This window comes from Phaethon aethereus, assembly GCF_964289735.1.
Source record: "Phaethon aethereus genome assembly, chromosome: 2".
NCBI classification, from domain to species: domain Eukaryota; kingdom Metazoa; phylum Chordata; class Aves; order Phaethontiformes; family Phaethontidae; genus Phaethon; species Phaethon aethereus.
In genome coordinates, this window is record NC_138582.1 from 121,472,305 (window position 1) to 121,484,439 (window position 12,135).

At 34.7% G+C, this 12,135-nt stretch overlaps 1 protein-coding gene across 1 annotated transcript in view; it reads right to left on the minus strand.

Moving 5' to 3' along the window:
• Nucleotides 1–668: 668 nt before the first annotated feature.
• Nucleotides 669–12,135, minus strand: part of KIF15 (kinesin family member 15) — a gene marked incomplete at both ends in the record, with an annotated part of 38,857 nt that continues 27,390 nt past the window's right edge. Inside the window, 11 exons of the mRNA XM_082015146.1 lie at nt 669–752; nt 1,045–1,176; nt 1,891–2,056; nt 3,667–3,704; nt 4,319–4,391; nt 7,152–7,258; nt 7,710–7,874; nt 8,160–8,264; nt 9,251–9,397; nt 10,861–10,983; nt 11,845–11,949. Coding sequence (XP_081871272.1) covers nt 669–752; nt 1,045–1,176; nt 1,891–2,056; nt 3,667–3,704; nt 4,319–4,391; nt 7,152–7,258; nt 7,710–7,874; nt 8,160–8,264; nt 9,251–9,397; nt 10,861–10,983; nt 11,845–11,949 — 1,245 coding nt within the window. The remainder of the gene's footprint in view (nt 753–1,044; nt 1,177–1,890; nt 2,057–3,666; nt 3,705–4,318; nt 4,392–7,151; nt 7,259–7,709; nt 7,875–8,159; nt 8,265–9,250; nt 9,398–10,860; nt 10,984–11,844; nt 11,950–12,135) is intronic.

The window sequence follows — 12,135 nt, forward strand, 5'->3', positions numbered from 1 at the left end:
TTTGATAAGAAAACGGTTGCAAAATACCTAAAGAATTTCCTACAATTCTAATATAGAAGTCTGCTGTAAGTTTATACTGCGGAAAAAAGATTTAAAAAGCATTTCAATTTCAAAATAGAAAAGAATACAAAGCCAAAAGATATTTATAGTACTATATACAAGTCTACTACTAAATTCACATTCATGCTTTATTCTACAAACTTCAATATAAAAATTATATTTAAGCAACCCTGTAAAAACACCCTATGTTTAGCTAAAAAAAAAAAAAAATCACAAAGACATTGTGCTTTTTAAAATCCAGCTCTGGTGGAAAATGTAGCATTTCAGAAGAGGTAGGAACCTGAATAAAAGCACAAAAGGAAGCAAAAATCCAGATGTGTTCCCAGCGAGAATGCTTTTCCTTCACAAGCTACAAAAGTTTCAAGGAAGTATCTTCCAGCACCTATACAAAATCAGTTTTTGAAAAATTACAGGAAGGTGTTAAGATGTCATTGAAAGCTGCCCATGTAACTGGAATAAAATTCTTCACTAAAAGTTGTTACCAGCACAAAATACAGGAACTGAAATACTTGATTATTCTGGGACCACAGCAAGAGTCATGTCTGACAACTGTCTTTTGCTTATTCTGTACACTTTAAAAACATGGCTTTGCAGTTTTATTTGTGTCATTATAGCTGATCATGATGTCTGCATGTGTCACATTTTTTTGATTCTTTCAAAAAAGCATTTTCAACTCGTAGTTTTTCAGTCTCCTGTAAAACAGAAGAAACATTAGTGTATTAAGGAAGTTATACTCACTTCTTTCCTATTTCTAAGTAAGTGGTATAGACACTTGTTCAAGTGTTTTATCCATGATGTACTTGAGGAAATAAAATGGGGTGATTCTTCTCTGGGGCCTGTTAGGAGACAGACCAGCCATGACCTACACAACTGCATAAAATCAGAGGTGTCTATTTATTAGTCTCCAACAGAAGAGAAGAATTTTAGTTTTCATTCTCTCTATGTCAGGACATTACTTCATCTGTATTCTACTCTGCAGCTTACCTCAGTAAGTTTAGCATAATCTTTCTTCAGTTTCACAAGATACTGAATCTTCTGGTTTAGGTTTTGATGACCAAGTAATTTCCCATTCTCCTCAGCAAGAGAATCAACTTGCTTCCTCAGCAAGTCCATTTCCTGTAATTCATAAATACATTGTGTGACTCTTAACTGTAGCCCCTTCTCTTTTCAGAAGAAATAGCTTCTTTAAAGCTATTAACATACTAACATTTAAATTTGTTGTAACATGTTGTAACATCTTCTCCCAAGTAACTAGTGATAGGACAAGAGGAAATGGCCTCAAGTTGCGCCAGGGGAGGTTTAGATTGGATATTAGGAAAAATTTCTTCACTGAGAGGGTGGTCAGGCATTGGAACAGGCTGCCCGGGGAGGTGGTGGAGTCGCCATCCCTGGAAGTGTTCAAAAAACGTGTGGATGTGGCGCTTCAGGACATGGTTTAGGGGACATGGTGGTTCTGGATTAATGGTTGGACTTGATGATCTTAAAGGTCCTTTCCAACCTAGTGATTCTGTGATTCTGTGATGTGATGCAAGAGTTGGTTCGTTCAGGAAAACATATATTTCCTTAGGTACTACCTTAGATCCTTCTAAAGGGCAAAAAAAAGCACCATTTGATTTGTATTAGTAATTGCAACCATGATTTCCGTACCCAGAGTTCCAGTAGTGTAGGAAACAGCATTACAAATACAACTAAACTGCCAGAGAAAGTATTTTCAGAGGCAGTCTTTGATTGCTAATTAATTCAGAATATTGTCCAATTAGCAACAGCTCTACCTCTGCTGACTAAGATTCTATTGTAAAGACAACAACAAAAAAATCCCAACATAATAACCTTTCCAATTCTGTCTCTCTCTTCATACGTTTCCTCCAGTTTGGATCTAATTTCTTCTTTTTCGTGAAATGCTTTTAGCTCCAAAGCTCTTGTTCGTTCCATCTCCAGAGTAATTTCCAGACAAGTATTCTCTTTGATTTTGAGGGCATTTTTGGTCTCTTCTAATCTGCCAATATAAAAGAAACATAAAATATTAAAAAAACCCATAAATGGCATAAAACTGAATTACTGAGTTAGCCTCGGACATGGAGACAGGCTCCTTTAAAAGCATCCTTTTGAGACAGTGTATTTTCCCTAGAACTCTGTGCTAAGAGAAGGATATACTTCATTTTGCTTCACAGCTCTTGTGTTTGATACTACCTCTTAACTAGGCAGTGGTTTGGAGTTGCTCTTCTTTTTGGGAAGTATGCTGTTTCCAATCCAGGACATAGAGCTCCACCCATGAAAGAAAATAGAAGTTTCAGCTATAAGAACGCTTAGATTTAATTCATCTAAGGCATGTAAATTGCCAGATGAACTCCGCTGCTCCTCAAGTTTCCCCTAAATTGCCTGTTTCTATATGGCTTTTCCCTAATAGCCCTGTTGCTCAGAAACATCTCTGAGCAGCTCAGAGATGGTCTGAGCTTGCTTGGCCTGCTAACAGAAGGACCACCACTTTGGACAGATGTCTGCTGAAAATGTTTTAATTCTGTCAGGCTCACAGAGTATTAAACTATGCCATCAAACTTCACAGCCGGTCTACTGATTATATGAACTTTAGTTGTTTTGCATGTTTATTCAAATATTGCATAAACTATTTTTGTCATCGGTTTTGTTTCACTGAAGCCTGGCATTCAAGACCTACTGTATGAAAGCAGTGTTCATTTGCTGCATTTGTCAAGGCATTTTCTTGATGACAAAAGAATCTTTTTCCTCTTTGTACATTATGTTTGTATGAGACATTGTAGCACTGCTTTAAAGTGTATTTCAGAGACCAGACAGGTATGAAAAACCAATGCACCAAATAGTGAAACAGCCCCTAATCAAGACTAGGTTTCTGGAAAACTTAATATAAATTACTTTTGAAATGACCATGTGTATAAAAACTTATCTTTATCCCTAAAAGAAGTTACTTACACAGAAAGTGTTCCATTAAATATAAATAACTCAAATATTAGGAGATCCAGCCATTATGAATCCTGAAGCAATACAGATTAGGAAAAGAATAACAGGAGCAATATTTTTAAACTAATTTTTGTCTACTAATTCAGTATTTTATTTCTTGACTACTGTTCATCCAAGGTGCAAAACACTTGAATATTGAGGCCTACTTGCACAATAGTGCAAGCACAGTCTAGGAATTCTCTAACAATAAACAATTAAAAGCAAAGAATTAGATTATGTTTAAAATTATAAAGTATTTATGATATTAATAAAGAAATGAACAGTATTTCAATTTAATTTGAAAAGGAATGTGCCTAGAATTCACTGCATATAAAATAATTCAAAACATAGATAATTTTAAACAATTCAATACGTCCCTTCCAATTTAAGTTTTTCTATGGTTCCACCTATTTCAGAGTATTTTCCTGATATAATGCTACCCTTTTTGAAATTTAGTAATAGGTGCTACTACCACCTACTGGTGAGAAAGAGTAAGAACACAGTGTGTCTTTCAGAAGTGTAAACATTTCCAAATTACATCTTTTATAGTTTCAGATCGTGGACTTCTATTGCTTAAATGTACCTTTTTGGTATTAATGAGTTTACACTTCAATTAACAATATTGAAACTTACTCTGCTCTGATTTTCAGCATCTCCTCCACTGCTTTATTCTGTAAAAGTTCAAAAATATTAGTTACATTCTTAATGTTTAATATACATATATATGCATTTAAAATTATTTGTCACATAATTTATGCTATGTATCTCATTCTAGATCCTACCAAAATCATCCTACTGCCCAGTAACTCACATCTCTAATATTTGCTATAAGTTCATCTCTTTTCTATATGGACATATTTCCAATTTCATGCCAGCACAAAGGACCCACAGCAATATCTCTGCCCATTCTACACAGCAGAGCTCTAACAGGGTGTTCTTCTGTCTGCGAGATCCATGGCAACCTCTGCAACATTAACTTCCCTTTCCCAGAGCCTTGACATTAGCAAGTGATACAGTCTTCACTCTCCAACTCCAACAAAGTGGAGATGAGTCACATTTAGTGATCTGAATCTGTTTTTGCTTATTGTGCAATCTGACATACAATTCATTGGTGTTAGACCCAGACAGAAACCTTAAGAGAGAAGTACCAGGCTCTGTGTCTGTTAGAATAGACTAGAAATCACACTGATTTCTAGTCACTAGAATTCACTGCTGTGAAATAGAAGAGAACACGTTAATAATTCACAGCAGGGAAACAGCAACTGACATGAGGAGGGTAATATACCTTGGCAAGTCGTTCTTCAGCAATCTCCTCCTCTTTCTCTTTGAGGTACTGAACGTCAGGACGTTTCTGATCACTAGGAAATCCAAGAATGAAGAAAGTTTCTCACAAAGAGGAAACCAGTTGTAAAACCAACCTCTTATCCAGATTAAACCAGTAAATGTGTGTACACATGTACACATGTTCGTACTCAGAATACTGAATGTCATGAAACAACTCTAGAAACAATATAAAAAAGTTCAAACCCAAGATCATCACATTTTCCTTTGTTAGAGTATAGAGAATCTAATGTTTTAATGAAAACAATTAAAAATGTAATAACTATGCAACAGTATGTTAGACAGCTTCGGGATGGAGGTAAATGTTCTATTAGTTCATGATGTTCACGTGCATATAGGCTGCACAAAGCAACTTGTTCCTACAAGACAGTTGCTCAGTGGTCTTGCCAAGTTAAGAAGGTAAAAGATTCCTGTATTCAGAGGACTTGGAAACTTTTTATTTTGTTATTTTTTAATAAGCATGACATTGGATGGAAGTAAGCAAATGCCGTAGAATTAAAATAACCCCAAAACCAACACATCATTGGGAACCACTTCATTCTTGTAGTGTGCCAAAAAGAACGAACTTTATTGATTAACAGTTATTGTAATTTGATGTGCTTATAAAAGATGGTTATTTTCAGTAACTTAAAATCTTTGTCAACATACCTAGCTAGGATGATTTATTTTTCATATCTGGTATAAACAGCCTCAGTGAGAGTAATTGTGTGTATGTGTGGGTGGTTTTTTTTGTTAATGTTAATTAAATGCCAGCTTAAAAAGTCTAACAACTTCTGAGAACTAAAATAAAAATAATATATTTTCCTTGTTAAATTTTGGTACCACCCACTTCCAAAATCCCCCCAAACTCCCAAGCTTATAAGTGGTTGGACAAAACTGCCACACATTTTGTTTACTTATTCTTAGTGGATACTTACATGAACTTAGAAACCTCCAAGTTCAGAATCATTGGTTATGCTTAAGCCTTTCAAATTCTAGTACTGGTGAGCCTGTACCAGCTCCAAAGTAATGAACTGAGCCTGCTCCAGCTTAACATTACAGAGGTGAAGGCTGACATTTCCTGTACAGCTTGTTCTTCACTGCCCTAACACTAAATATCAAAAGAGCAGGCACTTGGTCTCATTTTGTATTCTCAAACATCCTCCAATGCAGTTCAAGATGTCCCATCTCATTACTTTGTCACAGGTGACCCTATGATCAAATCATCTCATTCTCTAACTCTGGGCCATGGGCCACACAAAACATAACTACTACCTGCTGCTGCTATCAGGTGCTCCCATAATGTATGAGGTCTGTGTCTGCTGTGAATGTCTCCACCTGAGACACCTAAACCTGATTTTTCAGAGAGCATGCAATATACGGTTAGCCTTCAATCTATTCAGACCACAACTCCCATCAACTAACAGCAGCTGGGAATTGTTAGTGCATATCCAAATTATATCCCAAGGTCCCAAGTTGTGAATCCAGCAAGTCAGGAACATAAAAGTAATGCTTTCCTGGGAAAAATTGAGTCCAAGTAACCTACTCCATAAACTGTGTGAAAAACAAAGCCACAGAATCCAGTTTTCCATGGGAAGGTAACCGCTTTTTTTTTTTCCTGTGATTCCTGTTTCAATTCACAACACACTTTCAAATGTCTGTTGCAAACTAAGCAGAAGGCCCTAGAGACAACATCATCATTCAATATCCCACCTGATCTATTCCCACTTGTGCACAGAATGTTTTCGACAAATGAATCCCTTCGTAATTGAAGATTACTGCATAATACATACAATGCAAGGACAAATAGGGAGTTGCACAGGCACCTGCAATTACAGCATCTTCTAACTGGAATACTTATTTTCAAAAATTTAATAGTGTTCTTTTATGTTAAACAATTATCTTCCCAAAAAGTCTGTTCTAAAACTGACAACACTGGTAATTCATTGAATAGAGCTAAAAGTTCTGGAATTTTTTCATTTTTAATTTTTATACTTAATAGGCAAAAAAAGATTAAACTCCTGCTTAGCTTTAAGTTACTGTTCACTAAATTGCCCTTAAAAATGAATTGTCATTAAATATCTGAGCAACCTGAGCTAACTGAAGATGTCTCTGCAGGGGGTTGGGCTAGATGACCTTTAAAGGTCCCTTCCAACCCAAACTACTCTATGATTCTGTAAGTATCAACAGAATTAATTGCTGCCAGTTAAGATTTCTTTTCACAAGATGTAAAACAGAAGATTATTTAATTATTTACAAAATTGAAAACAAAGAAAAAACAAAAAAGTTAGCCATGGAACAAAGTATTTTCTGTCCAAAACTAAGCTATACAGATTACAGTTCAAACCAAACTTCGGGATATCTCCAATGTAAGGTGTACAGTAGCATACCATCTTTTCAGAGGAAGTTCATTCATTACCCTCAAAAACACAAGATGGAGAACTGGTTCCATTTGTGTCTATGTTAAAACTTGTGTTGAATTCATCTGGACATTTCCTATCTGCTGAATCCACAACTGCACAAGTGATACGGCAATATATAATACACAGAAATGGCTATGCATGTAATTATCTTATCTTCTATTTCCATTTCCTTTAGAAAACTTGGTTGTATTTAACAATTTGGGATTTAAAGGGAATAAAGTTTACAAGCCAGTAAACAATTTTCATAGAAAAGGCTGAGTCAATTTTAATTATATGAACAATATGTAAGATTGTATTTCAAATAAAAACTGCAATTTATTTACCTTAATTACTTCCTAAGTTAAAACAGGTTTTTCTTGTTTTATTTTACTTTACCTGTTCTTGCTTAGTCTCTGAGCTTCTACAAGGCTCTGTAAATTCCTGTTGTTCTCCACCAATACCTGCATTTCCAAACGCAAGTTCTCCAACTCATTTAATTGTTCCTAAGCAAGTGAAATTTGAAACATTTTATTTGAAGACCAAATTGCAGTTCCTCTTTTAATGTCCAGTTAAACATATTTTTGAGTAAAATAGAAGACACAACTATTTCTTAGAAAACAAGCACAGTTCTCTGGCAAAGATCTACATCACTCTTCCACTTACAGTTTCATTAGAAATGTGATTTAGAGTAAGTCACAACAGTTTCATCAGCAAAAATGATGTTACCATTTGATATTAATGGACATGAAACAACTCAGTCCTTGGGAAAATGAGTTATATGGACATCTCAAGCAAGTTGTCACCATTTGTTACCAGCCTAGGTAAAGAGAAGACCAAGGACCACCTTCCTGCTTTGCTGGACAGACTACTAAGCAGAACTCATTAAAAATCTGAACTCTGTATTCTGTCTTATTTTAACCTTACAAATTGCCTGTAGAGATTAACTCATAGTACCTTCAGCCTCAGAATTTCATAATTTTTAGCTCTTCGTTCTTCATTCAGTTCATGTACAAGGTGCTCCAGATTTATTGCAGAAGCTCTCCGATCAGCTATTTCTTGCTCATGAGTTTCCAAGAGCTTTGCCAAATTTACATCAAAATTAGGGGGAGTTTTTGGACACTGGCAAGTTAAAAGAAATAAAACCCACAAACTATTAGTAAAGACCTGTTTCCTCTATGTATTGGTTACATGTTTTAATACTTAGAGACATACGTTAATAAATTCCTGGGAGCCAAATCATCAAGAATACATTTAAGTTACAAACAAGGTGAATGGGATTTGACCACTCTTGATACATTGTCATTTCTGGTCCCAGCCTGAAGCCATGCCATAAAGTTTATTAGTCCTTTTCAATGAGTTTTAACCGTCATTACAATGAAAATGTTTCTCTCTCAGATGCCATACCTGAGGAAATATTACTGAAGACGAGTCTACAAAGCAATCTATTTGCTTCATTTTTAGTTCATATTCATTCTTCCTCTTCTCCAGCTCTTCTGTCATTTTGTCCAACTATTAGAAATGCCAATTAGAATTAAATTAACTCATAATACACAGAAATATTAAAGAAAAAAGCAGCCAGATCTCTATTTTGAGCAAGCTTAAGTACATCCCAAGTTATTTTAGATTACCTTGGACTTCACTTTCATACTTGTTTTCTGTATTTACCCAATAAGTGTTAATCATTCAATAGTTGCATGTAACAGGCATTTTTTGAAAGCATATATACACTATATACTGTATACTGCGTAGTTAATCTGAATTTTGTTCTTGTCGGTATTTGATTTTTTTTTGCCTTGCTAACACAATCTACCTTTCAAAGGGCTTGCTAGCAAAGGAAAACTTTGTTGGTAAACATTACTGGTCAAAGCATGATTTGATACAAACAAAGATTTTACTACTATGGATTTAATCAGTTTCCTCAGAGACAATAGGCTAACATGACAAGAGGACTCTTCTTTCCAAAATAACTTATCCTTATTAGAGTTTTTGCCAACACAAATCTATTACTTAGCACTATGACAGTTGTGATAACTAGAGCTAAAATTTGGACAAAAACGTAAGATAGCTATTTGGTCTGCCAAAGCTCCAAATGACTCTCAGACTGCATAATTTATAGAGCTTAACAATTATCTCTGTTGCATAATGATATCATTTGCGGGTAAATGTTAAGCAGAATAAAAAGTAATGCCTTAGTTTACACTGCTTATAACCTCAGACTGCTCTGTTATTACAAGTACTGATAATTTTACTCTGCTTTCAGAGTAAACATTTTTGTGATCTCTAGACACCATTTCCAAAGTATTTAAAAGTTATCTAGCCTTTGTTCAGAAGCTTTTGAACTACTGCTTTGCTTTTACAGGAAGAAGCATTGCTCTTCACCAAGAGTACTGTGTACAAGATGCTCTAAAATGACAAGAAAAACCTTTTCCAGAAGCTACAATTATCCACAGCTCCCTCCCAAGTAGCTAATAATCAGAAAAATTTCCTTGTTTTACCTGTTCCCTGAGTTCCTGGATTAGAGCTTCTTTCTTTTTTATGTCTTCTTGCGCACACTGAAGCAATGAATCATGTTTCTTAGAGGCCTCTGTCAGTCTTATCAGCTGTTCAGTGGTATGATGCAAATCTTCACACAGAAGGTCTCTCTATTTTAAGTCATTGGATGAGTAAAGAAAGAAACATTGAAGTTACTCTAAAGCAGCTGTTTTAAGATGTTTTGTCATTGGTGCTAAGATTGCTAATAGCTACAAGCATCTCCCTTCTCCCTCCACTTCATCATGAATGTAGCAAGCATTAATATATAAATTTCTTATTTGAGCATGTTTTCCATATCCCTTGTCTTGGTTGCAAAACAAAAATGAGAACTTTCCCACAATACAGTTACAAATTAGATACTTGTGGGAGATATTTGGAGTCAACCACTGGTTTAAAGTATAATGTATACTTAAAGAGATACAATTCTTTAAATAAGAAACAGGAAAAGAATGTATAGATTTTAATCCATGCTGAATTAATGATTACAGCTTTTTTTAGTACACTGCTATTCTGTAGATACCTCTGGATTTATTCTAGGATCTAGACTCCTACCCTACCCTAACCCCCCTCCTACACAAGGTGTGTTAACATAAAAGGAGAAACAGTATTTTAAATGCCACCTTGGATTAGTAGTTCTTGTCCAGTCAAGAAAGCATGAAGGAAATTAGTAACCGATGTACAAAGTTGAAGGAGAAACACTTGTGATTTTATCAGGAGCCAGATACACCCAAGGATAACACTGTGGTAAGAACTGGTACTTCAGTTTAAAAAAAACCAAACCAAACCAAAAAGTGATCCATTTGGCAGATGATTCAGTTTCGGGTTCCAGAATGTCCAATTTAGGTATGATTATTAGTGAAGACAGTATGTTTATTAAACATAGTGGAAAGCTATCTAAGAATGGTTTTTGAGAGGCAGACACTATTCTGGAAGACTTTATTGGTGCTATATGATTGAACTAAGCATATCTAATATGACAGATGACCTTGCAGAAATCACTTGTAAGGAGAGGCTAGTGGTTTTGACTGATGGACACATTCACCAAAATAATGGTGAGAGCAGTAACTGGAAAAACAGAGTTAAAAAAAAAGAAAGATACAATTTTAAAAAGCAAAACTGCAGTTGACTCAACAATGCATCCTAAAGCTGTTTCCAGCAGGTGGAGCTTTTAGTTAAAATTATGAATAAAGAAAAGCTGTTACTAAATATAGTAGCAGTGGGGAAAGAGATAATGTTAAACATAATATATTCTTCTACCTATTTTAATTTTTCATCTGCATCATCTAATGCTGCCATTAAATTCAGCTGATGATTCCTTAGTGGCCTTAACAAAATTAAACCAGGCTTTTAGCGTAGGTTTTTATGAAGTAGCTTATAAAATATTTATGTCAAGTAACGTGACAATTTAACAGAATTTGTCAGGTATCTCATGAAAAATTCCTTTAAGAACAGCTTAACTAGATATAGTTTGAGCTAAAACGACGTTAAGTTTTACACAAGTATTTTAAGCAAAACCACATCCAATTGGTCTGTTAAACAAATAATCATAATACACCAACATTAATGTTTTTACCTCAATGTTATCGGCTATTTGTCTTCTCTCCAAGGCTTCCCTCAGTTCTTCAATCTTCTTTTCCTGATCCTCTATGATTCCTTTGCTTTCTTCTTTTGCAGCCAGAACAAGATTATACTTGCACTAAAAAAAGCATTAAATTTTAGAATATTTTATGAAAACATGTTGTCAATGAAAGTTGGCAAACATAATACAAATAAATGTATACCACAAATCTTATGACAACAACAAGTGTTTAAAATGTAATTGTCAATGACTAAAATCAGAATGATATATCATACTTGCTAAATTGTACAAATTATGTTATTAGAAATGAGTTGTCAGAACAATGGAAAAAGATTATTAATATAATTCATACTAGTCACCACAGTACATATTAACCAGTAAAACCGCTATTAAAAAAAACAGACAACCATAAGTAGAAATCTGTCTCATGAACATTTTGTCTGTAGGACCTTTTGAATTCATAGTTCACATGTATACATTATCTATAGCATTCTGCATGTTACTCTGTCAGTCTGCAAACCAGACCTATTTTAATAAAGAAGATACATCATATTTATTCATAGTTATTCAAATACATAGTTTTAGTTCTTTATACTTGTTTTCAGATGTAGAACATAGTAATATCAGCAACATAAAAATTCACTCCCTCAAAAATAATTTACAATTGAGCAGCAATCATTGAGGTCTTAAATTGCCAATTTCTGAGAAAATCTAAATGTGACTGTCAGCTGAGCGTAGTTTACAGGATGTGAATAGGTCCCTTTAGAGACACTGCTTTTTACCCACCACGTGGAGAGAGTTCAGTTTTCAAGACAGCCTTAGGCATAAAATGTTCAGAAGATTTCAACATGTCAAAACAAAGAAGTTTCTTTCTAAAATGCTACGGCAAGTTATGTTGTTTGAGACCGATGGCAAGACATATCATTGCCTTCCATTTCTGAAAAACTATACCATGTCCTTCAAAATGACAGAACATACATTTATATCCTCGAGCTCTCTTGTCAGCCCATCTATGGACTCAGTTTTATGATTAATTGAAGACCTCAGCTCCTGGATCTGTCTCATCAAGTCAGTTACAACTTCCTGCAACACAAAAAAAGTTAATCCTGATATGCAGTATATATTTAATATATATTTTATTACTGGACTTTTTTTGGTGTATAATTTGTCAATCCCAAATTTCAAGCAGTCATTTGAAAATGAGGCCTCAGTATGCACATGTAAATGAGTAAAAGGAAATTTGTTGTTCATTCATTGGCTTTTTTTCCA